This window comes from Euleptes europaea, chromosome 3 (genome assembly GCF_029931775.1).
Source record: "Euleptes europaea isolate rEulEur1 chromosome 3, rEulEur1.hap1, whole genome shotgun sequence".
Lineage (NCBI taxonomy): Eukaryota > Metazoa > Chordata > Lepidosauria > Squamata > Sphaerodactylidae > Euleptes > Euleptes europaea.
This window is the reverse complement of record NC_079314.1, coordinates 111713109-111738418: the sequence shown is the minus strand read 5'-3', so window position 1 is coordinate 111738418 and position 25310 is coordinate 111713109. Positions and strand designations below refer to the sequence as shown.

Here is a 25310-nt window from a genome sequence, read left to right as displayed (position 1 = left end):
TCCTGTTTAGGGAACCACAAGCTGTTAAAAAGAAGAACCTGTTCATGAGCTGGAGCAATTGGACAACCACTTTGCAGTTCAGGTCCTTTATTTTTTGAGGTAATTTATCCCCACCCCCCACCCCCGGCCACCCCGCATTTTGCATCCTAAACTGAAGCAGCCAAGGATGTGTCCAAAGATATGGAGTGGAAACTGTCTCACTTTCATTTTCTTCCCCAAGCAGAAGGTTCTGTGTTCTCAAGCTGGAAGATCAGCACCATGGATGGGAAGACGGCTCCAGAGCAAGCAAAAAGCCATGCTAATCCACCGTTTTTGGGCAAAAGCCAAGGGCTGCATACTGTGAAGAGATTCTCTCTCTCGATTTCAAAGCTTAAGGTAGAAACAATTTCCCCAAATTTCTCTCCAGCGTAAGTGGCAAAATTAAGGCAATCACTCAGATTCAAAACTAGGGTTGCTAGCTGAAGGTTAGAGATTTGGGGGCAGAGCCTGGAGTGTTACGATGGTATAATGCCATAGAGTCCACCCTCTAAAGCAGAAGGGTTGCCAACCTCCAAGTACTAGCTGGAGATCTCTTGCTCTTACAACTGATCTCCAGCTGATAGAGATCAGATAACCTGGAGAAAATGGCTGCTTTGGCAATTGGACTCTATGGTGTTGAAGTCCCTCCCCTTCCCAAAACCCACCTTGCCCAGGCTCCGCCCCAAAAACCTCCCGCCGGTGATGAAGAGGGACCTGGAAACCCTATAAAGCAGCCATTTTCTCCAGGGAAACTAACCTCAGTGCTCTAGTGATCAGTTGTAATTCTGGGAGATCCCCAGGACCCACCTGGAGCTTGGCAACCCCAATTCAAACATATACCTTACCTCCTCTCTGTTCACAGTGGGTAGCCGTGTTAGTCTGTCTGCAGTAGTAGAAAACAGCAAGAGTCCAGTAGCACCTTAAAGACTAACAAAAATATTTTCTGGCAGGGTATGAGCTTTCGTGAGCCACAGCTCTGAAGAAAATATCTGAAGTGAGCTGTGGCTCACGAAAGCTCATACCCTGCCAGAAAATATTTTTGTTAAGTCTTTAAGGTGCTACTGGACTCTTGCTCTTTTCTACTCCTCTCTGTTGTTTCCACCATTGTCTGTTTTAAAATGTAAGCTCCTTGAGGGTGGGGACCTATTTCTGCTTTTCTAAGTGGCATTTACATGGGTGGTGCTGTATACATTGCAATAAAGATGTGGGGAGGGATGTGACTGTGAATCAGGGTTGTTTTGTAAACTGGGCCAAGGGAAGGTTTCAAGAACACCCAATGTTTGCATCATTAATCATGCTAAGCAGGCATGAACGTGATCGAAATGGGACATGACTCGATGCCAAAGTGGGGATTTAATTAAGCATTTTATTAAGTGGGTGGATAACAACACCATTCCCAAATGCTCCCCCAGGCCTGAACTCTTTGTTAAATGCAGAGAGGAACAGGGTGCCACCATTGGGTGTGAGTCACAAATGGAGCGGCCTCTGCAGTGAACCTTAGCTGAGATGTTCTTCAAGACCTTCCAATTATCTAGTGAACGTGGTTCCTTTGCTAACTCCACATACAGCGTGGCATAGTAGTTAAGAGCGGTGGACTCTAATCTGGTCAACCGGGTTGGTTTCCTCACTCCTACACATGAAGCCAACTGGGTGACCTTGGGCTAGTCACAGCTCTCTTCGAGCTCGCTCAGCCCCACCTGCCTCACAACGTGTCTGTTGTGCGGAGGGGAAAGGAAGGTGATTGTAAGCCGGTTTGATTCTCCCTTAAGTGGTAGAGAAAGTCAGCATATAAAAACCAACTCTTCTTTTTCTTTTTCATATTCTTTCCATAGATATTTCTTGGGGCTCTAGCGTTGTCCTATTTTGCCAAAGGGTTCTCAGGAAGCTATATGAAGAGCATGATCACTCAGATCGAGAGGAGGTTCGAAATTTCCTCGTCCATTGTCGGCCTGATCGATGGAAGCTTTGAGATAGGTAAGTGTATATCCCCTTTGATATGAAAGAAAGAATGTGCGGTTTCGAAGGCGTTGCTTAGGTCTTCTCTCGTGCTGCAGGGAATTTAATGGTGCTGATCCTGGTGAGTTACCTTGGCTCAAGAATCCATCGACCGAAGGCCATTGCAGTTGGTTGCCTTGTCATGGCCACTGGAGCCTTTACTTCAGTGGCGCCTCACTTCATAATGGGGCGGTAAGTGTAAATGATTATTACTCTTATGCTGGTAAGATATCTGCCGTTATGACAAACGGTGGGGCACAACGTTTGAGTGTTTGTATCAGTGGTTCCCAAACTTTTCAGGCCACCGCCACCTTGGTTCCACAAACTCAACCCCAGTGCCACCTACTCTATCCAACAACACAGTTGAAGGGGCCCACCTCTAGCACCCCCCTGCTGCCCCCTTGCCTCTTAGTGCACCCCTAGGTAATACCACCATTCCCCGGGGGTGGTACTTCCCACTTTGGGAACCACTGGTTTATATGCTACTGCCCCTTGAAAGATGGAACCATGTCACATTCTGGGTAATGAACAGGGTTGCCAGGTCCCTCTTCACCACCAGTGGGAAAATTTTGGGGTGGTGCCTGGGGAGAATGGGGTTTGGGAAGGGGAGGGACTTCAATGCCATAGAGTCCAATTGCCAAAGTGGACATTTTCTCCAGGTGAACTGATCTCTGTTGGCTGGATATTAGTTGTAATAGCAGGAGATCTCTAGCTGTTACCTGAAGGTTGGCAACCTTAGTAATGAAGATGGCAGGTAGAGATGGCAGCTGGCAGGCCTGAGTGTGAAGAAGGTTCAATCCCCGGCATCTCCAGTTAAAGGGACTAGGCGAGTAGGGGATGTGAAAAACCTCTGCCTGAGACCCTGGAGAGCCGCTGTCAGTCTGAGTTGACAATACTGACCTCGATGGACCAAGGATCTGATCCAGTATAAGGCAGCTTCACATGTTCATAGCACACAATGATATTCACATTGAAAAAAGAATTCTTGGTCTCAGATACACGGGCCAAAGTCACATGCAACAACAAAAAACCTTCCTTTCAACACACATTGTTTGTTCTTGCTTTAAAGGTATAATTATGAAAGCATGTCCTTTTCAGTGGGCAATTCTTCTACCAGCATGGCAGCCTGCCTACCTGCGTCGCCTCCTTACCCTGCTGAAGATAACACGGAAATATCTCAAAATGCAACTACCCTTGGTAAGCAAAAAATCTTCATTGATTTAGCTGCAATTTAGGGTTGCCGGGTCCCTTTTTGCCACCAGCGGGAGGTTTTTGGGGCGGAGCCTGAGGAGGGCGGGGTTTGGGGAGGGGAGGGACTTCAATGCCATAGAGTCCAATTGCCAGAGTGGCCATTTTCTCCAGATGAACTGATCTCTGTTGGCTGGAGATCAACAATCACTGTCCCATTCTCTCAGCATGCCTACACTTTGTGGAGCAAAAAATTACAATCTGACGACAGATTAATCTTCTGCCCCTTCCTTGAGTTTTTTAGGGGGTCAAAAGACTTCCTTATATTTGTTTTTAGTAATGAGCACCGGGCATTTTCTGGGAAGCACATTAATTGATTCTCACAACCAGTTTCTAAAGTTGGTGGAGTCGAAACCTTCCCCATCCTTCTACTTAGGGTTTCCAAACTCCAGGTACTAGCTGGAGATCTCCTGCTATTACAACTGATCTCCAGCCAATATAGATCAGTTCCCCTGGAGAAAATGGCTGCTTTGGCAATTGGACTCTATGGCATTGAAGTCCCTTCCCTCCCCAAACCCTGCCCTCCTCAGGCTCCGCCCCCAAAACCTCCCGCTGGTGGTGAAGAGGGACCGGGAAACCCTCCTCCTCCTCCACTGAACAAAGCCTGAAGCCTAAGAACCCTTCCTCGGATTTAAGCGGCTGTTTTGTGGAGGGAGAACCACTTAAGTTGGAGAAGTCCTCCTTCGGTTGGAGGAAGGCTGCTTAGAGGATGGGTGGATCCACTCACTGCTGTGCCCATGGTACAGATAAAGCTGCCAGGCTTTCTGCTGTGGCACCCTCTGTTCTACTACATCACTTCTGGGGAAAAGCTGGAAGTGATGTAGGGTAGCTCTAGGAATCTCTGGAAACTCTTATGGTTGCCAGCTCTGGGCTGGGAAATACCTGAAGATTTTAGTGATGGTGCCTGAGGAGGGTGGGGTTTGGGGAGGGACTTCAGTGGGGTATAATTGTTAGGATCTGAAACTCACTTAATTAATCTGCTACCATTCAGAGTGATGGATCTTGATTTTGGCTTATTGAAAATAAAGGTTAGTCACACACAAAAATACCACAGAGTCGTTTTCTTAATCAAATCAATTCTTTACTAACTAATCTCAAGGGTAGGGTACATGGATTAAACAATAAACATCCTACATATCTAAGTTTCCTAGACTTGCTAGACTCCTCTAGCAGTTACTATGCTTACTCACGAGTAGCCATTCTCACAGGGAGAATGTGCTCCTCCATACTTGCAGGTTGGTAACTTACAAGTAACTGGGATACAGTTTCTCTTTCAAACAAAGGATATACCAAAGCAGTAAAATGCAGATTACTTTGCCTACGTGACCATATGACATGAAAGCAATGGCGATCTGCTCTTCCTGACCATTTGGCTAATTAACCCTTTGACTGTCTGACATGTAACGAATCTCACTATCTAAGACCCAACAATAATGCCATAGAACCCACCTTCCAAAGTGGCCATTTTTTCTAGGTGAACTGATCAGGAAATCAGTTGTAATCCCAGGAGATCTCCAGCCACCACCTGGAGGTTGCCACCAACTGAATGCACACATGCAACTAGTGTGCACACATGGAAAACAAACCCCGCCCTCCTCCGGCTCCACTCCCAAAATCTTTTCCCGACCTAGAGCTGACCACCCTAACCACCCTTGAGGACGCTTAGGCTGAGAGTGTGTGACTGGCCTAGGGTCACCCAGTTTGTTTCCAGGGTAGAGAGGGGATTTGAACCCTGGCCTCCCGGATCTTTGTCTAACCATGAATCTTTAGAAGTCCAGGCAGAAAGGTTGGTTGGCAGCTGCATGTCAACTTTCCTGGTGCTCCACATGGCTTGAATCACTGGCCAAGCCAGGGTTTGGACTCAGATTGTGCAGGTCTAAGAAGCCCAAGCAGGCATAGTTCAATTGTGGAACTCCCTGCCCCAGGATGTGGTGATGGCTGCCAACTTGGAAGGCTTGAAGAGGGGAGTGGACATGTCCAGGGAGGAGAGGCCTATCCATGGCTACTAGTCAAAATGGATACTAGTCGTGATGCACACCTATTCTCTCCAGGATCAGAGGAGCATGCCTATTATCTTAGGTGCTGTGGAACACAGGCAGGACGGTGCTGCTACAGTCGTCTTGTTTGGGGGCTTCCAGGAGGCACCTGGTTGGCCACTGTGTGAACAGACTGCTGGACTTGATGGACCTTGGTCTGATCCAGCACGGCCTTTCTTATGTTCTTATGTTCCATTCCTTGGTTTTTCATCCTTTAATGGGGGCTGGCTCACACATGTCCTTGGAACTGTAACAGTAACCCCATCTCTTGCAGTAGTCCCGTCATTTCTATCTCAGCCCCTGCTCCCATGTAAAAAGTAACACATAAAGCTGCCTTCTACTAAATCAGACCCTTGGTCCATCAAAGTCAGTATTGTCTACTCTGACTAGCAGCGGCTCTCCAGGGTCTCAGGCAGGGGTCTTTCACATCACCTACTTGCCTAGTCCCTTTAACTGGAGATGCCAGGGATTGAACCTGGGACTTTATCACTTCTTCATGAACACATTAGTTTTCAATATACTAATTTCAGGTATTGACATATTAAGGCTTTTCATCTGTTTAGGCTATGTAACTAACAGTTGTCTGGGACAGTGATCACAGCTGTGAAACCACAAAAACCTTTTGGTTTTCAGTTGTCAGTCCCTCCGTTTATCTGTTCTGTGCAACCTGTATTGCCTTGCAGGGTGTGAAAAACATAGAGCTTCCTACCTCTGGCTCTTCGTTCTCTTCGGGAACATTTTACGTGGAATCGGCGAAGCTCCCATCATGCCTCTGGGGCTCTCCTACATTGACGATTTTGCCAGAGAGGAAAACTCCGCCTTTTATATAGGTAAAATAAGTGAGGTTCTTCAAGCCAATCCTGCATCAGCGTTTGAATCTCAGAACTGGGGTGGGTAGAGTCTGCTGTATCATAGAGATTGTAATCAAGTAAACAGTTGTAGGCTCTTATTAAAAATAAAAGATAAACAAATAAATGCTTGCAAAAATATTCTTGATGTGAGAATTATGTTGTAATCACATTATTATATTCATAATGTTAAACATAAATATGTCAATAGTGTAAAACATACACCTTATATATCCAACAGTAAAGATGCTTGAAATTATATTACACAGGCGCAAAAATCATTGTATTTTCTTTCCTTTCAAGTATTCTTTTTAAATAAAGTTCTTTTGGCTGGTCTCCACTTTGGTAGTGGTTAAATAATATTCTTTTGGCTGGTCTCCGTTTTGGTAGTGGTACAGGATACCGGTCAATGCCTGTTTGGGTCCTTCTTCAGCCACCCCAATTAATCACGGAAGCCTTCAGCATCTGGGTTTATACCTCAGAGCTTAACTGTTAATTTTAACGCCAAAATTATTATCAATATTGCAATGTAAATACAGTCAAATCTATCACATAGAAAGCAATTCTCATACTCACATATTCTTGTCATATAACAGCTTAACACAGTAACTTGTGAGGTTTGGACGCGACAGAGATTCTTTCTTGTTCACAGTCAAATGCTAATCAGTAAATGCTATAGTTAAATACATGATTTAATTATGTATTTAATTGGGGTGGCTGAAGAAGGACCGAAACAGGCATTGACCGGTATCCTGTACCACTACCAAAAAGGAGACCAGCCAAAAGAATATTTTTTAACCACTACCAAAGTGGAGACCAGCCAAAAGAACTTTATTTTAAAAGAATACTTGAAAGGAAAGAAAATACAACGATTTTTGCGCCTGTGTAATATAATTTCAAGCATCTTTATTGTTGGATATATAAGGTGTATGTTTTACACTATTAACATATTTATGTTTAACATTATGAATATAATAATGTGATTACAACATAATTCTCATACCAAGAATATTTTTGCAAGCATTTATTTGTTTATCTTTTATTTTTAATAAGAGTCTGCAACTGTTTACTTGATAACAACTATACTATATTTACAGTTGAAATTACTTGGTATGATAGAGATTAGCTACTGGAGGTACAAAAGCCAAATTTAGTTTTCTCTGTGTGTGAGCATGAGTGTGTGTGCTGGCCCTTCCTATTCTTCATTGCTTCTTCAAGGTGCCGCTCCCAAAAACCTCATGGCAGACTAGTTTCAGGGGTGGAATTAAAGAAGAATTCAATCATTTTCTATGGATGGACTAATGATAGCTCACAGATCTTCCCTTTTCACTGTTTCCTGAAATCTTGGACTGCCTCTTAGAGTGGTTACTAGCCCACACAGATAGCCAAGTGTGATAGTACCAAGGGTGGCCTATCGATAAGGAATGCCAAGGCAATTGCCTTGGGATCCAAAGATGGAGAGGATGCAAAATCACCCCTGCCAGTTAGGGTTGCCAGCCTCCAGGTACTAGCTGGTGTTCTCCTGCTATTACAACTGATCTCCAGCCTATAGAGATCAGTTCACCTGGAGAAAAGGGCCGCTTTGACAATTGGACTCTATGGCATTGAAGTCCCTCTCCTCCCCAAACCCCGCCCTCCTCAGGCTCCACCCCAAAAATCTCCAGGTATTTCCCAACCCGGAGCTGGCAACCCTGGGTGCAGTGTGCCATCACTGCTGGCATGTCGTTCAAGGAATTGTCAGAAACGGTGTGGTTTTTCTAGAAGTGACACCATAGTGCCTGTGACACCGCATGAGGGTTGCCAGGATCGTCTTCGCTACCGGTGGGACGTTTTTGGGGCGGAGCCTGAGGAGGGCAGGATTTGAGGAGGGGAGTGTGCTAGGCCAGGTCGTCTCGGGTTACTGCCGGCTACTGGTCTTGAGAGCAGGCTGTTATCTCCGGAATGCAGGAATCCGGGGGAGTCCCGCCAGGAGCTGGAAACCAAAATAAAGTCGGCGTGCAGAGGGGAAGTCAAAAGTCCAGTCCAAGGGTTAGAAGTCCGTTTATCAAAGTCCAGGAGCGTCAGCAACAAAAGTCAGAGATCCTTTTGCAACAATTGCTTTCGCAACGTCTGTCTGTTCCAAGCCTGGGTTTAAGCTGTTTCTCTTTGCCTTAGTTCTCATCCTCAGACAACTCACAACAGTCTTGGAGCCGTCTCCTTAGTGCCTGTAGACGCGCACTTCTCCTTTTACTTTGCAACTCCATTCTTCCTCTTTGCCTGTGCTGTTGTTGAGTGGCTTCAGGTGAGCTGGGTGGGTCCTGCTTCTGTGGAGTTACAGCTGCATCTGGTTGTGCCGAAGGAGGTGATTCTGTGTTTACTTCCAACTCCTCAGAGGGGCTGGTGTTTACTCCTACCTGTTGTCCTTCGCCCTGCCCTGCATTCTCAGCTGTCTGAGGTGCAATGCCCGTTATTTCTCCTTGCTCAGGCTCTTCCTCTGATGATGTTTCACCTGTTGAAGCCTGGGCCATGACAGGGAGGGACTTCAATGCCATAGAGTCTAATTGCCAAAGTGGTCTTTTTCTCCAAGGGAACTGATCTCTATCGGCTGGAGTTCAGTTGTAATAGCAGGAGAGCTCCAGCTACTACCTGAAGAAATTGACTTTGAAACAGGACATTTACCGGATCCCTGTCTTGATGATATATAGTCCTTTCATTATTTATGTTATGATTTTTTAAGCTGCAATTAAGAAGGTGTTTGAACCAGATGGTCCTTGTGAAGTAACAAATGACTAATATATATTAATGGCACTCTTCATATATTTTTGTGTTGGTTTGTTTTTATTTTATTTAATAAGCCATAGTGACTGCATACAGTTGACTAACTACCTGGAGGTTGGCAACCCTACACCGCACCCCCCATATTTCCCACCCCCCATGCTCTTGCCTGTTGCCAGGTTCAACCTGGCAACCTTAAATACAGTTTTCACTGATGTTGTTGACTCCCCCGCCCTGCTTTCCCTCTAAGGAACTCAGAATAATGTACTTAGTTTTTTTCCCCTTCCTCCACACATTATCTTTAAAACAATCCTGTGAGTGGGTGTGTTAGGTTGAGAGAAGGTTCATGGCAGAGCGGCCTTCCATGGGAATTGTGGGAATTTCAACCTGAGTCTCTCCATTCGTAGTCTGGCGCTCTGACCACGCAGCTCCCCCCACCTGTCATCTCTGAGGGACTAAAGAAGGCCCTTGGTTTACGTCTGGACATCTTTTACAGGAGCTGTGAGATCATCTGGGTTGTTTGGACCAACTCTTGGATTTCTTCTTGGAGCCTTGTGTGCTAATATGTGGGTTGACGTAGGAACGGTTGACGTTGGTAAGGAATAAGAATCCATATTTACATCAAAAGTGTTCATCTTCATCTTCTCCTGCTCTGTCTTCCCCGTACTAACTGCTAAACTCCTCAGTATGGCCTAGCCTCTCTTGTTTAAAATATTCTGCTGGCTCAACTTTAATGGTGTATAGTCCATTTTTTTGAACTAGATTTCCTGTGGCTAGGGTTGCCAGCTCTGGGTTGGGAGGAGGGGGGGTTGGGAGGGGAGGGACTTCAATGGGGTATAATGCCATAGAGTCCACCTTCCAAAGCGGCCGTTTTCTCCAGGTGAACTGATCTCTATATCCTGGGGATCAGTTGTAGTCCCAGAAGATCGCCAGCTGCCACCTGAAGGTTGCCATCCTTATTGATCCAGCACCTGATTGTCCAGAATGCTCAGTTAAGTAGAATCGCCCGGAGGACAAGCTCCTCCTTTTCAGATCCCATAATCCCTAATCCAGTTGGCAGATTTCAAGAAATAATTCAGTCCCACTCTTTGGAGTTTGTTTTTTTAACCTTTACTGCAAAAGACAATAACTGAGGAGAACAGGTTATACTATGTGCCTTTGGATGTTTTCTTGCTAGCCATCACTGTTGTGGTTTTGAGCACTAGATCCAATGCTTCTGTACTGAGCACTATAACCAATGCTCTGGTACTGTAATACATGATTAAAAGTTATTCTGCTATTATTTACTATGTTTGGATGTTTATGCCTTTGGATGCTTTCTTGGCTAGCCATTTGGAAAAATTTTACATTAACTTTATCTGTTTGGGAGGGGCTGTGGCTCAGTGGTAGAGCATCTGCTCAGCATGCGGAAGGTCCCAGGTTCAATCCCCAACATCTCCAGTTAAAGGGACTAGGCAAGGAGGTGATGTGAAAGACCTCAGCCTGAGACCCTGGAGAGCCGCTGCCAGTCTGAGTAGACAACACTGACTTTGATGGACCAAGGGTCTGATTCAGTAGAAGGATGCTTCATGGGTTCATGTGTGCCATAGGGGGAGTCTTGGCACCTCTAATGTAAGGGGCTGTGGCTCAATGGTAGAGCATCTGCTTGCCATGCAGAAGGTCCCAGGTTCAGTTCCCAGCATCTCCAGTTAAAGGGTGATGTGAAAGTAGGTGATGTGAAAGACCTCTGCCTGAGACCCTGGAGAGCTGCTGCCAGTCTGAGTAGACAACACTGACTTTGATGGACCAATTCAGTATAAGGCAGCTTCAGGTGTTCATGTGTTCATGTGACTTTGAACCTTGTAACAACAATATTGTATGTTTTTGTATTAGCTATAACCTGGATGGCCCAGGCTAGCCTGATCTTGTCAGATCTCAGAAGCTAAGCAGGGTCAGCCCTGGTTAGTATTTGGATGGGAGACCACCAAGGAATACCAGGGTTGCTGTGCAGAGGAAACCACCTCTGTTAGTCTCTTGCCATGAAAAACCCCCAAAGGGGTCGCCCTAAGTCGGCTGCGACTTGACAGCACTTTACACACACATAACTTGTTATATAAATGCCTGGCAACCTCTGGCGCTGGGCACTTCCCCCCCCCCTTCTGCAATAAGGAAAAGACATTTGGACAGTGCAGAAACGCAACATCTTTTTTCTCCCCACCCCCCACCCTCCAGATACGTTGATGATCAATTCGAAGGATATCCGTTGGGTCGGAGCCTGGTGGCTGGGGTTATTGATATGTGGAGCTGTCAGCGTTTTGGCCTCTTTCCCTTTCTGGTTCCTGCCCCGGTCTTTGCCCAAAGAAGGAGAAGAAAAAAACAGCAAGGAGAAGCCGAGCGACATCTATACGATCACCCAAGACAGCAGCAGCAAAATAGAGGCACCGATGCAACCATCACTTGAAGTTTTGTCAGCAGTAAAAGGTTGACTGCAGAATCCTTGGGCTTCTGGTTTTATTTATGTTATTTGCTTTATTTATATCCCGCCTTTCTTCCCAACGGAGACCCAGAGCTGCTTACATTGTTCTCCTCTCCTCCTTTTTATTACAACTGCCCTGTGAGGTAGGTTAGGCTGAGTGTGCGCAGTTGGCCCAGGGTCACCCAGCAGAGTGGGGATTCGCACCTGGGTTTCCCAGATCATCGTCCAACACTGGCTCACCTCACCGGTTCTCCCTCTCTGGTTGTTTTGGAGCCCTGGAGGTTTTTGGGGGGATGAACCAAACTTTGCACAGTTGGAAAGCTGGCAGAAATTCAGCATCAGCGTTTTCCTCTGGAATTCCAAATTTCACTGCAGGATGCTCAAAAACAATCAAACATACTTTGGGTACAATCCAGCTATAGTTAGTTGCTTCCCCCCCACCCCAGCGATTTAAACACCTGCTCAAACTTTTCCCATTGAAACCACATGGAATGAAAAAAGTTTAATTTGAGCTAAAAAATGTCCTTCAACTTCTTCAATATGTTTGAAGAAGATTAAACTCAAACATACAGCCAATTTAAAAAGTTTACATTTTTTTAGTCCCCACTCCTTGCCGGCCAAACTATATGTTACATTTCTCCCGGGGGTGTCCTTGGGTCCGGTGGAGAGGTGTATTCTGAAGTTCTACACCAGGGGTGTTGGGGAAGGGAGGGGAGGGACTTCAATGCCATAGAGTCCAATTGCCAAAGAGGCCATTTTCTCCAGGTGAGCTGATCTCTATCGGCTGGAGATCAGTTGTAATAGCGGGAGATCTCTAGCTAGTACCTGGAGGTTGGCAACCCTAGTTTATAATTAGAAATGGGAAAAAAATATTACTATAGTCTCTAAGCTGTTACGTCTGTAACTATAAGTGTAATTAGCTCCGGCTCTTGAGAAAATAGACATTGAGAATGTTTTCCTTCTAGATACTGTCGAAGGCTTTCACGGTCAGAGTTCATTGGTTCTTGTAGGTTATCCGGGCTGTGTAACCGTGGTCTTGGAATTTTCTTCTAGGTTTCTTTCCCTCTGTGAAGATGCTTCTTGGCAATGTTATTTTCCTCGTCTTTTTGCTTCTGAATATCCTACAGTTCAATTCTACAGTTGGGGCAACAAGTTATGAACCCAAGTTTATGGAGCAGCAATTTAACATATCTGTTTCAAGTGCCATCTTTTTTATTGGTATGTAAATCTCTTCCTTTTCAAAAAAATTTCTGGGGAATTGACTTTGAGGTTGGAGTGAGTGCTCCTGTTTAGAAATTAACTGATTGTTTTTATAAGTATATATCATGATGTCTGTGTTCCTTGCATTTTTTGTTAAATAGTGCATAGTCCATTTTTTGAACTAGATTTCCTGTGGCTAGGATTTCCAGCTCCGGGTTTGGACATTTTGGGGGCTGAGAAGGGCGGGGTTTGTGGAGGGGAGAGACTTAAATGGAGTATAATGCCATAGTCTACCTTCCAAAGCAGCTATTTTCTCCAGGGGAACTGATTTCTGTCACCTGGAGATCAGTTGTAATAGCAAGAGATCTCCAGCCACCATCTGGAGGTTGGCAACCCTACATCCAGGTCAGGGCATCATACTACACTGGTTGCCATTTGTTAAGAAAATGGTTTGTGATGTCCCCTTCCTTTTTGTTTCCACATATGAGAATGTGACGCTGTTTCCTTTCCTCTGCAGGTGTGGTGCTTCTGCCCTTTGCAATTGTGGGGATGTTCTTGGGAAGCTTTCTCATCAAGAGGTTCAAGATGGACGTCAAGGGGATGGCAAAGTTTGCATGCGTCACCTTCGTGGCATCCTATGTTTTAAACCTGTTTTACTTCATTGCTGACTGTGAAGTGCTGCAGGTGGCTGGTTTGACCGTCAACTACTCTGGGTTTGTGCTCTTATTTGGTGTGGTCGTGTTTGGTGGTGGGAAGAGTCCATCTATACATCTGAACGTCATATATGCCTCCTTGCTCGAAAAAGTAGTTTGACATTTCTCCCCCCTCCATATTTTTTTAAAATTTCAAATCTCATGTCAACGTGTGGCTTATCCTTGGTTGGCAGAAACCTCTACCCTATCCCTAGTTGGTCCTGTTGTGCAGATTTTTTGACCCACAAGAAATTTGGGAGGGCATTAAGGCAGCCAGGTTTCGTGTTAGAGTGGAAGACATCTTGCCTCTGGGCCCCAGGCTCCTGCTGCTAAGCAGAGCAGCAGGAGCAAATCAAGAACAAAGAATTCTCTGTAGAGATCTCATAAATCCCTAGAGTGTCACTGTGACACCGTGATGCCACTCCTGTGTATGTTACCAGTGGAGATGGCATGGCATCATGAACCGTTACCTTGCCCAACCGTCAAAAACTAGTTGGCACACGTGGCTTTTAGATGCATAAATGTAATCTATGTATAGATGGAGATGAAATGTCAAACAACTTTAACAGAAATGTCTGCAGGCTCAGACATTTACTCCCCCCCCCCCACAAAGGCCACAGTGGAGTTTGTTTTTGAAGCACAGGATCTAGGGTTGCCATCTCCAGGTAGGGAACTACCTGGAGATTTGGGGGTGGAGCCTCAGGAGGGCGGGGTTTGGGTAGGAGAGGGATTTCAGTGGACCTGGATGGGCCAGGCTAGCCTGATCTCGTCAGATCTCAGAAGCTAAGCAGGGTCAGCCCTGGTTAGTATTTGGATGGGAGACCGCCAAGGAAGTCCAGGGTTGCTATGCAGAGGAAGGCACTGGCAAACCACCTCTATTAGTCTCTTGCCATGAAAACCCCAAAAAGGGGTCACCATAAATCGGCTACGACTTGACGGCACTTCACACACACACACATAATGCCATAGGACCCACCTTCCAAAGCTGCCATTTTATCCAGGTGAACTGATCCCTATCGGCTGGAGATCAGCTGTAATATCAGGAGATCTCCAGCTAGTACCTGGAGGTTGGCAACCCTATCAAGATCTAAGGAGCCATTTTGGGTCACCTGAGCAACCCTCAACTACAACAGCGAGGGCCTCATCTTATGTGCATTCTGCAGATTCCCCAGCCCACTTGATGCCTCACTGCTGTTGTGGGAAGTTCTCGTGAAGCCTAGAACACCAACTGGCATGATGAGATGGGGGGATTTGGAAGTCAGAGAAAGAAGGAGGGGAAGGGAGATACTGTGGGGGGCTGCGAGGAGAGAAGGAGAACGAGCAAGAGTAGAAAAAAGAGCGAGTTGGCTCTGGAAGAAAGGGGACGAGAAGGTGGACTATGGCATTATACCCCACTGAAGTCCCTCCCTTCACCAAATCCCTCCCTCCTGAGGGTCCACCCCCAAAATCTCCTGGTATTTCCCAACCAGCAGCTGGCAACCCTAGTCGAAGGCAGAAGGAACTGAGGAAGGGGGGGAAGGGGTGGTGGGAAGTGGTCACTGGAAGCTGTGGGGCAGGGGAGCAAGAGGAAGGGTGGGTGCGGAAGAAGTGTTGGGGGAGGGAGCCGCGCCAGAATGGGAGGGGGAAGAATGTGATTTTCCTTCCCCTGCAAGTCCTTGCGGGTCCCCCTCTTGTATTTTGGCAATGATGGAATATGATCTGACAAGCGTATATTGCTCCCCCAACCTCAAAGATAGTCAACACAGGACAGTCACATGCACACACATCCTTTTATGCAAAGGGTTTGGACTTTTGACATGCATACCTGGTCCAGCGTGTCATTTAATTGTTCATAGTAATAATCACTCTGTCTGGTCTGGCGAGTCTTTCTAGAATCTCTGCACCTTGCAACTTTCCAGTTAATTAATTAAGTTCCTTGCAACTTTCCAGGTAATTAATTAAGCTCACCAGTATCTATGCCGTTGCCTCAATGTGACTGAAATGGTTGCACATTAAATTCAGAATGAAGAAGTTGCTTTTCCATATGACAGATCACTTAACATACAGTTTCATGGTCTATCCCAGTGGTTCCCAAAGTGGGCAGTACAACCTCCTGGGGGGGCGTGGGATTACCTAGGGGGGGCAGTAAGAGGCAAGGGGACAGCAGGGGGCGCTAGAGGTGGGCCTCTTCAACTGTGTTGTTCGCTAATTTACAACAGATAAAGTTATGGCACCATGCTGGCAAATTTGGTGGAAACTATCAGAATTTTTTTTTCCAGACTTTGAAGAGCTGGTCCCACTGGATCAAGTTCATCAGTTTTGTTGAATAAATTTCAACTAAAAAGTTTTAATTTGGTTTTGAACAGATGTGCAATTAATTGTTACTGTTTTGAAATTGTATTGTTATTATCTCTTTTAGCGAGTCATGCAAACCCCTATTTTGAATAATGCTTTTTATAGGGTAGGGGGCGCTGGGGTTGAGGTGGAACCAAGGGGGCGGTGGCATGAAAAGTTTGGGAACAACTGGTCTTTCCAATGCTATTAGGCATAATGGAGCCTTCCTATTCAGAGGCAGTATATCTGTGAATTTCGCCATCTAAGGAAGCAGCGGCCACTGGCAACAATTCAGCCTACAATTGAGAATGCTTCCATTGATCTTCCTTTGTTTCCTGAAGGCTCTTGCTCTGTTTCCTTCAGCATAAAACAACCATCCTTCTCCGAAGAAAAACTCTGGTCTTCCTGCAATTCTGACTGCAACTGTGAGACCCGCCATTGGGATCCTGTTTGTGGAGACAACGGAATCACCTACATGGGCGCGTGTTTGGCAGGATGCAGAGCTTCCCTGGGGACCGGAAAGGACATGGTAAGTAGGGTTGCCAGCTCCGGGTTGGGAAATACCTGGAGCCTGAGGAGGGCAGGGTTTGGGGAGGGGAGGGACTTCAACGGGGGATAATGCCATAGAGTCCACCATCCAGAGCTGCCATTTTCTCCAGGGGAACGAATCTCTGTCGCCTGGAGCTCAGTTGTAATAGAGGGAGATCTCCAGACAGCACCTGGAGGTTGGCAACCATAATGGTAAGAGAGTTGACAAAAAAAGATTTTTCTCCCTCTCTCAAAATACTAAAACTTGAGGGCATGCCATGGAGGTGATGGGCAGTAGATTCAGGACAGACAATAGGATATACTTCTCCATGCAATGTATCATTAAAATGTAGACTTATCTGCCAGAGAATGCAGTGACTAGGGTTGCCAGGTCCCTCTTAGCCACCGGTGGGAGGTTTTAGGGGCGGAGCCTGAGGAGGGCGGGGTTTGGGGAGGGACTTCAGTGCCATAGCACACTGCGGCTAGACTGCTGGTTGGGGCCAGCTATCAGGAGCACATGAGCCCGATATTACAGCAATTACACTGGCTACTGATCCACCCCCAAACCCAAATCAAGGTGTTGGCTTTGACCTTTAAAGCCCTACATGTCTTGGGACCAGAGTTCCTGAAGGACCATCTTCTCCTGTATGTTCCTGCCCGGGAATTAATATCATAGGCAGAGGCTCTCCTGACAGCCCCATCAATGAAAGATGCTTGATTGGTGAGCACGTGAGAGAGGGCCTTTTTAGTGGTAGCCCCATGACTGTGGAACAACCTCCCCAGGGAGGTGCACCTGCCTACTCACTTTTGAACTTTAGGAGGCAGCTGAAGTGTGTTTTATTTCAGACTGTGTTTAATTAAAGCAGTCCTAAACTGTGATTTTAAAATTTTGATGTTTTTAATTTTTTAATGTACTTTATTCACATTGTAAGCCGCCGAGCTCTGTAGGTAGAATGGTGGCTAGCAAATATTTTAAAGAAAGAAAGAAAATAAATAGCACAGAATCATCAGCGGGCGGGGGACGACGACTCGTGGCAATAATGAAAATCTGTTGAAATCTTCCCAGGTTTTATTAAATGATAACACTTGTCTGCAATCAGTTATCTAGCTACGGGAAACTGAAGTATCTTAGCAATCGTTCGTGTCACCTTCTTATCTTTCAGGTATTTCACAACTGTAGTTGTGTGGGAGCTTCTGGACCTGGCAATTTCTCTGCTGTTTTGGGCCAGTGTCCAAGAGAGAAATGTTCAAAAGTGTTCCCGTATTTTATGGCTGTTTTGGCCATACATGTGTTGTTTCTGTGTCTGGGAGCAACTCCTTTCTACATGATTATGTTCAGGTTAGTTTATTTTCGGAGTTTCTTGTTCTGTGCAAGCACCGGGTCATTCCTGACGCATGGGTTGACGTCACATCCCGACGTTTCCTAGGCAGACTTTGTTTACAGGGTGGTTTGCCAGTGCCTTCCCCAGTCATCTACACTTTACCCCCAGCAAGCTGGGTACTCCTTTTACCCCCCCTTTACCCCCAGACTTTGTTTACGGGGTGGTTTGCCAGTGCCTTAACCAGTCATCTACACTTTACCCCCAGCAAGCTGGGTACTCCTTTTACTGACCTCGGAAGGATGGAAGGCTGAGTCAACCTTGAGCCGGCTACCTGAAACCCCGGTGGGGTTTTCAAGGCAAGAGACATTCAGAGGCGGTTTGCCATTGTCTGCCTCTGCGTCATGCCCCTGGTATTCCTTGGAGGTCTCCCATTCAAAAACTCGTCAGGGTTGACCTTACTTAGCTTCTGAGATCTGATAATATCAGGCTAGCCTTGGCTATCCATGTCAGGAGAGAGAAAAATCTAACCACTATCTTGCACTTCAGCTGTTGGTTTTACATGTTGGGTTGCCAGGTGCCTGCTGCAGGCAGAGGAACTCCCATCCCAGCCCTCCATTGCCTGCCCTTGCTCTTATGAGCAACAGGAGAAAAATGGAGATGGGGCTACATCAGTGTTGCTTTTATATATTTTCCAGGTGAAGACCCGGAAGCGACATCACATTCAAACACATACCTGCTTTAGAAATGTGGGGGATTTTTAGAGAATAACCAGAGGGGATGTCAAAGCATCAGTGAAGCATTACCCTCCCAGGCTGCAGCCCCAAACAGGCTGGCAATGCTATTTTATAGAAAGATCTCAGACATTCAGATCCCAACATCTAGGGTTGCCAACCTCCAGGTAGTGGCAGGAGATCTTGTGCTATTACAAGTGATCTCCAGCCGATAGAGAGAAGTTCACCTGGAGAAAATGGCCGCTTTGGCAATTGGACTCTATGGCATGGAAGTCCCTCCCCTCCTCCTCAAACCCTCCCCTCCTCAGGCTCACCCCAAAAACCTCCCGCCAGTGGCGAAGAGGGACCTGGCAACCCTACCAACATCTGACCTGAAAAATGCAGTTCTGATTCTAGAGAGGAATGTATGCATATGTTCTGTATTTCCATGTTCCTTTGTCCCTTGACTGATTTGGCCCCTCTGTCTTCCCGTTTAACTACAGTGTGAGATCTCATCTGTTTTGTTCGCATTTCAAACAAAACATTTGTTTTGGTTCAAACTGCAGGGCTTGAAAAATTTATTCTGTATACCATTTATATGTTAGCTATACATGCTTGGAGCCCCGTGGCACAGAGTGGTAAGCTGCAGTACTACAGTCCAAGCTCTGCTCATGAACTGAGTTTGAACCCAATGGAAGTTGGTTTCAGGTAGCCGGCTCAAGGCTGACTCAGCCTTCCATCCTTCCGAGGTTGGTAAAAGGAGTATCCAGCTTGCTGGGGGTAAAGGGAAGACGACTGGGGAAGGCGATGGCAAACCACCCCGTAAGCAAAGTCTGCCTAGGAAACGTCAGGATGTGACATCACCCCATGGGTCAGGAATGACCTGGTGTTTGCACAGGGGACCTTTACCTTTACCTTTTATGCATACCTGGGCAAGAGGGCTAACAGCAAAGAACAATTCTCCTCCAACCCCACTTCACCGCCACTATCACCTCTGGCTTGCCCACCCAACTCTGCCTTCCGCTTCCCTCTGACCTTTCTTGGGTTGCCCCCCACTTTCTTGGGTTGCCCCCCATCTAGCTTCTGCTCCTTTTCCTGTTTACCTCCCCAACCACTTACATGCCTGCCCGTTCTTTTTCTCTTTCCACCTCTCATCTAGGCTTCACTCACTGGCTTGGCTTCCTTATTTTTTAATCAAAGGGTTTTTAAAAAAAAATTAATTACATAAACAAAACATGAAAGAAAAGAGAAATAAAAAGCTATCTCATGCCCACATTTGCCATTAAATCAATTGCACCAAAAGAAAAAGGAAAAATATATATAGCAACAACGATATAATGAACAATATGTAATGAAGGAAAATGGCAATTATGAGCAATATATAATAATAATGACCATTAAACAATAATTATCCTAATATTTTAGCATGAATAATAAGATGCTTTGTTTGGTACTTAATAAACACAATATATTAAACAACACACAGTTAAATTGTGGATCTCCCTGCCTCAGGATCTCCAGTTAAAGGATCTGCCCCAGGATGTGGTGATGGCTGCCAACTTGGAAGGCTTTAAAAGGGGAGTTGACATGTTCATGGAGGAGAAGGGTATTCATGGCTGCTAGTAAAAATAGATACTAGTCATGATGCATACCTGTTCTCTTCAGGATCAGATGAGCGTGCCTATGACATTGGGTGCTGTGGAACACAGGCAGGACAATTAAGCCGCAGTTGTCTTTTTTGTGGCCTTCCCAGAGGATCCTGGTTCGCCACTGTGTTAATAGATGCTGGACCTGATGGCCCTTGTTCTGACCCAGCATGGCTTTTCTTATGTCCTTATGTAAAATGAGTTATAAAGTAGAATAGATAAAGAAATACTCACAGTATTAATTATTGTTTTATATTTCTAATAATATTTCCAAACATTGAAAATTGTCCCCACCCCATTTTTGGCCCATATTCAATACAATATATCAAGAAGATTATTTACTGACCTCCATCTGTGTAGTCGGGAATCAGGGAAGAAGCAGGTCAGTCCTGCCAGTGAAGCTGGCTACTGCATAAGAAGGGGAAGGATGAGTGGGTAGGTGCAATTGTCCAAATTTGTAGGGAAAAAACTGCACAAAAAGGAACATATAAACATCTACATGAAACCACTGGGGGAGGTAATCGACGCTCCCAATGTCACCAATATGCGGATGACAGCTCTATCTCACGCTTCCAGCTAGGGTTGCCAACCTGCAGGTACTAGCTGCAGATCTCCTGCTATTACAACTGATCTCAGCTGACAGAGATCAGCTCCCCTGGAGAAAATGGCCGCTTTGGCAATTGGACTCTATGGCATTGAAGTCCCTCCCCTCCCCAAACCCCGCCCTCCTCAAGCTCCACCCCAAAAACCTCCCACCGGTGGCAAAGAGGGACCTGGCAACCCTACTTCCAGCAGAACCCAGGGAGGCTGTGGAAACCATGAACTGGTGCATAGAGGCAATTTCAGGACGGATAAGGGCTAATAAGCTGAAACTTAATCCTGACAAAATAGAGGTGCTACTGGTGGACGGAAGGATTGACTGAGGAACCGATGTGACTCCTATTCTGGGCGGGGTTGCACTCCTCTTAAAGGAGCATGTTTGTGGTCTAGGGGTGCTGCCTCTTGTTGGATAAGCAGATGGCAGCGGTAGGCAGAGGTGCCTTTCACCAGCTTTGGCTGGTGCAGGCTCTCCTGGGCAAACAAGATCTTGCCTCTGTGGTACATGCCCTTGTAACATCTAGATTAGGCTACTGCAATGAGCTGTATGTGGGGCTGCCCTTGAAGAGTGGTCGAAAGCTATCATTTGTACAGAATGCTGCAGCCAGATTACTGACTGGAGTGGATCGTAGGGATCATATCACTCCAGTCTTGTTTCTCCTAAACTGGTTCCCAGTTAGCTTCCAAGCGGTGTCCTTGGCTGGATTTATTTTTGTTAATCTTTTGCAAAATGCCTTGCCAGTTTTAAAGAATTGGGGGGGGGTGACAATATTTTAAATAAGTAATACGTACATAAATATCCTATTCTCTTTCTCCTGTTTTCCAGGACAGTTTCACCAGACTTAAAATCTTTTGCTGTTGGAATCGAAACTTTGTGTGGAAGAATATTAGGTAAATGTTTTTCCTGCTTGATCTGAAATGCTAATTTAGGTTTTAAACTTCTCCCCCCTCCCATAGAATCATAGAATTATGGTGTTGGAAGGGACCACCAGGGTCATCTAGTCCAACCCCCCTGCACAATGCAGAAATTTCACAACTACCTCCCCCGCACACCCCAAGCGACCCCTACTCCATTCCCATATGATGTCCAAGACGCCCTCCCTCTCATGAACTGCCTAAGGTCATAGAATCAGCATTGCTGACAGATGGCCATCTAACCTCTTCTTAAAAGCCTCCAGGGAAGGAGCACTTACTACCTCCCAGAGGCTCCACAGCCTTTCATTGGCTGAAGCCATGGAGTATCTACATATTCTTTCTGTAAGCAGGCAATTTGCTGTAATGTCTGGAGGATGGAACTAGAGACTGTCCATCAGTGGTACCCACAAGAATTTGGTGGGGGACAGACCTTAGAGCACTGATAGCTACAGCAAATGTTGTATCTTATGCAGTTCAGCCTTGTGCAAATAGCCTGAGTGAGAGCACAGGTTGAAAAGACCAAATAACATTTCCAGCCTGACTTCACCACTTGTGTCATCCTTTTAGGGGGACTTCCAGCACCTATTTATTTTGGAGCACTGATTGACAGAACTTGCTTGAAGTGGGGCGTGAAATCCTGTGGTGAAACAGGGGCTTGCAGGGTATATGACTCTCAAGCATTCAGGTGAGTTCCAACTGGGGAAAAAATGCTATTTGGGAAGGACTTGTGGCTCAGTGGTGGAGGTCATGATGTGTGTAGACAGTCTCTGGTTCAGCCCCTGACATTCCCAGTTCAAAGGAAAAAACCTTCTCTGCCCGAGACGTTGAAGAACAACTTCCAGTCAAGCAGACGATTTGCTTTTCCGATTTCTCATTCCCCTCCCTCTAAGTTCCTGTTTCTTTGGGGTGGGGGTGGGGGGGAGGTTACAGTTCTGCATGTGTTCTGCTCCCTCTAGTGGTCGATTCAACATCAAATGACTTTAAATCCAGCATGTCTCCTTGCAGATTTACACTGCTGCTTTTTATGCTGGGTTTAAAGCTGTTTGAGGTTGAATTGACCACTAGAGGGAACAAAGCTCATGCGGAATTGGATCCCCCTCCCCCCAAGGAACAGGAACTTAGAAGTGAGGAAAATGAGAATGTGGAATCTCCCAATATGAACAGACAAATAGGGTGATGATATAAGCAATCTTCCTATGTTCACAGTGCTCTGAAAATGCATGGATTGATCTATGATGGTGAGTGAGATGGGTGAGCCTTATATGTTTGGATGGGGGAGCTACGTGGCCCTTTTTCATGCCTTCTCCTTTACTCTAAGCAGTGAGAATTTCTCTGTTGCCTTTAGAGGGCTGTGCACTGGAGATGTGGAGTAGCTTTTTATGGATTTTGTTGGGTTTCATTATGCCCAAATCCTTGTTAACTTAGCAGGATGCAAAGGCTAGATTGTGTGCAGCAAAGGCCGTCCAACCTCTGTGTGTGCCAGGAACAAAATTTCCCGGAGCCTTTATTCAACTAATATACTTCATTTATTGTAGGGACTCCATTTCTGGATAGGATAAATATAGTTTCCTAATCTAGTCTAACTAACTAGGATGGAGGGAGATACAGGACTTGCATCCTTTCCTCATAATGGCAAGATGGAGAAGAGTAAGTGGAGGTGTGAAGGAGCAGGAAGGAAAGAAACTTTTCCCTGAGAGTAGCAATCTACACATCAAAGGATAGCATTGGAGCAGTAGAGGAAGGATGCCCAGCGTCTTGACCCCTCTAGCTCTCTGACCCACTGGTCAAGTCCCCCTCTGAAGTTTGAGGTTAAGAGACAGTGCAATGTCCTTCACTTGCAATGCCCCCTCTCAATGTCTCTTGACTCAGTCTATCAAATTCTATGGTTGCCAACTATAGGCTGGGCATATCCTGGAGACATGGGGGTGGAGACTGGTGAGGGTGGGACTTGGGGAAGGGAAGGCCCCTAGAAAGGTATACTGTCATAGAATCCACCCTCCAAAGTACCTATTTTCTCCAGGGGAGCCAATCTCTTTAGTCTGGAGATCAGTTGTAATTTCTGGAGACCTCCAGGTCCCACTCCTTCTTGGAAAATACCTGGAAATGAGGGGAGTGACTTCAGCAGGCTATAGTGTAGGGCTGCCAGGTCCCTCTTTGCCACCGGCAGGAGATTTTTGGGGCGGAGCCTGAGGAGGGCGGGGTTTGGGGAGGGGAGGGACTTCAATGCATAGAGTCCAATTGCCAAAGCAGCCATTTTCTCCAAGTGAACTGATCTCTATCGGCTGGAGATCAGTTGTAATAGCAGAAGATCTCCTGCCACCACCTGGACATTGACAACCCTACTATAGTGCCATACAGCTCACCCTCCAAAGCAGCCATTTTCTCTAGGGGAACTGATCTCTGTAGTTTTGAGATCAACTGGAATTCTGGGAGATCTCCAGCCCCCACCTGGGCATTGGCAACCTGAGCCACTTTACACGTCTGAGAGCTGGTTCAAAACAAAACCCCACTACCCTATCGCCATGCAGAAAACAAAGATATTAGAGAGAAATGTTAGCTTCTATTTGCATTCTTTTTAAAATTATGGCAGAGGATTCCAAATGGAACAATCCAGAAGGGATTCCACCACATGCTGTTTCAGAACACTTGAAAAGACTTGACTCCTCAAATCCTGTTGTGGCTAAGCTGCTTTTACTGTCTCTCCTTTCACAGAAAAGTTTATCTCGGACTCACAGCTTCCCTGAGAGGGGGAAGCCTCATCCTCTACGTCGTTCTTTTAATTTTAATTGTGAAGCGAGTCGGACAAGACAAAGGCTCGGGAAAGGTTTCCCAAAGCACTGAGACGCTTTCTCCAAAAGCACCAACAACAGGGCCAGGAGAGTTCTCTTCCATGGAGGCATCCGTAAATGAAGACACCTTCTTGTGAGAAAAGCTGAAATGTCCAACGTGCATAGGATGTTCAACGTGCATAGGCCCCGATCCAGGTGTTGGCGCGACCTGCCGTTCCTGCACATCTCGGTACTCCAAGAGTCGGTCAAATCGTGGGGGGTAGAACCAGTTATCCATTCTGGAAGAGATGGGAGTTCGGGCCTGGATCTCCACCCAAACTGATGACCGCTGCTCTCGCCAATGATCTGACTGCTGATTGGCTGCTGCTTCCCAGCTGCTGGTTGGCTGGGACTTACGATGTGTCAAAAGAATCTCAACAGTCCCTTCTTTGCCAATGCAAATGCAGTTCTTCGCTGGAACCAACCTGAATTCTGAAAACGTTTGCATTCCAGTTTCATTTCTCCCATGGGGTTGCTAGCTCTGGGTTAGGAAATCCCTGGAGATTTGGGGGGTGGAGCCCGGGGAAGGCAGGGTTTGGGGAGGGGAGGGACCTCAGTTGGTACAATGCTATAGAGCTACGGTTGCCAGGTCCCTCTTCATCACCGGCAGGAGGTTTTTGGGGAGGAGCCTGAGGACGGGATTTGGGGAGGGGAAGGACTTCAAGGCCATAGAGTCCAATTGCCTAAGTGGCCATTTTCTCCAGGTGATCTCTATCGGCTGGAGATCAGTTGTAATAGTGGGAGATCTCCTGCTATTACCTGGAGGCTGCGATAAAAATGCACAAGTACTAAAATAGTCTAGCTAAGGTAAAGATAGTACTGGCTCTCAAAATGATTGCAAAACGTATATATTGACAATAACAAAAGTGCAAGTGCAATAGTGTGACAACGGAAACTTATCAAATCTAAAGACGGACTCAATACAGCAAGATAGTCAACAATAATATATACAAACAAATATGCCAACTGTAAAGAAGTCAATTCCGGCTTGGGGTCCAAGTCTGGGAAGTACAAAGTCTCTTATTTCATAATCCTAACAGAAGGCAAAAAGAGGGAGATTGAAGTCGGGTCGGAACGCCGTCCGGATGCTTTGCGTTTTCGCCGTCACCGGGGGCAGCTTCTTCAGCTCTCCGTGTGCAAGGAGGCAATGCTCCTACAACTTAAATATCAAGAGAATATCTTACATGTAAACAAGGGTGTGGTTC

At 46.1% G+C, this 25310-nt stretch overlaps 1 protein-coding gene across 1 annotated transcript; it reads left to right on the top strand.

Moving 5' to 3' along the window:
* Positions 1 to 258: 258 nt before the first annotated feature.
* Positions 259 to 24203, top strand: LOC130474914 (solute carrier organic anion transporter family member 1A2-like). The gene is made up of 14 exons (XM_056846605.1): positions 259 to 375; positions 1851 to 1992; positions 2073 to 2205; positions 3083 to 3210; positions 5981 to 6127; positions 9396 to 9494; positions 11111 to 11359; positions 12408 to 12572; positions 13072 to 13267; positions 15923 to 16088; positions 17251 to 17426; positions 21189 to 21253; positions 21845 to 21962; positions 23990 to 24203. The coding sequence occupies exons 1-14, from the start codon at positions 259 to 261 to the stop codon at positions 24201 to 24203; spliced, it is 2115 nt and encodes a 704-aa protein (XP_056702583.1).
* The last annotated feature ends 1107 nt before the right edge of the window (positions 24204 to 25310 follow it).

Bases quoted from the DNA above. Each gene is read 5' to 3' on its own strand.
- LOC130474914 (XM_056846605.1), top strand. From the start codon at position 259: ATGGATGGGAAGACGGCTCCAGAGCAAGCAAAAAGCCATGCTAATCCA. The intron at 13,268-15,922 runs GTTTGTGCTCTT...TGTTTCCTTCAG, and splicing joins TTGACCGTCAACTACTCTGG to CATAAAACAACCATCCTTCT. The intron at 16,089-17,250 runs GTAAGTAGGGTT...CTTATCTTTCAG, and splicing joins TGGGGACCGGAAAGGACATG to GTATTTCACAACTGTAGTTG.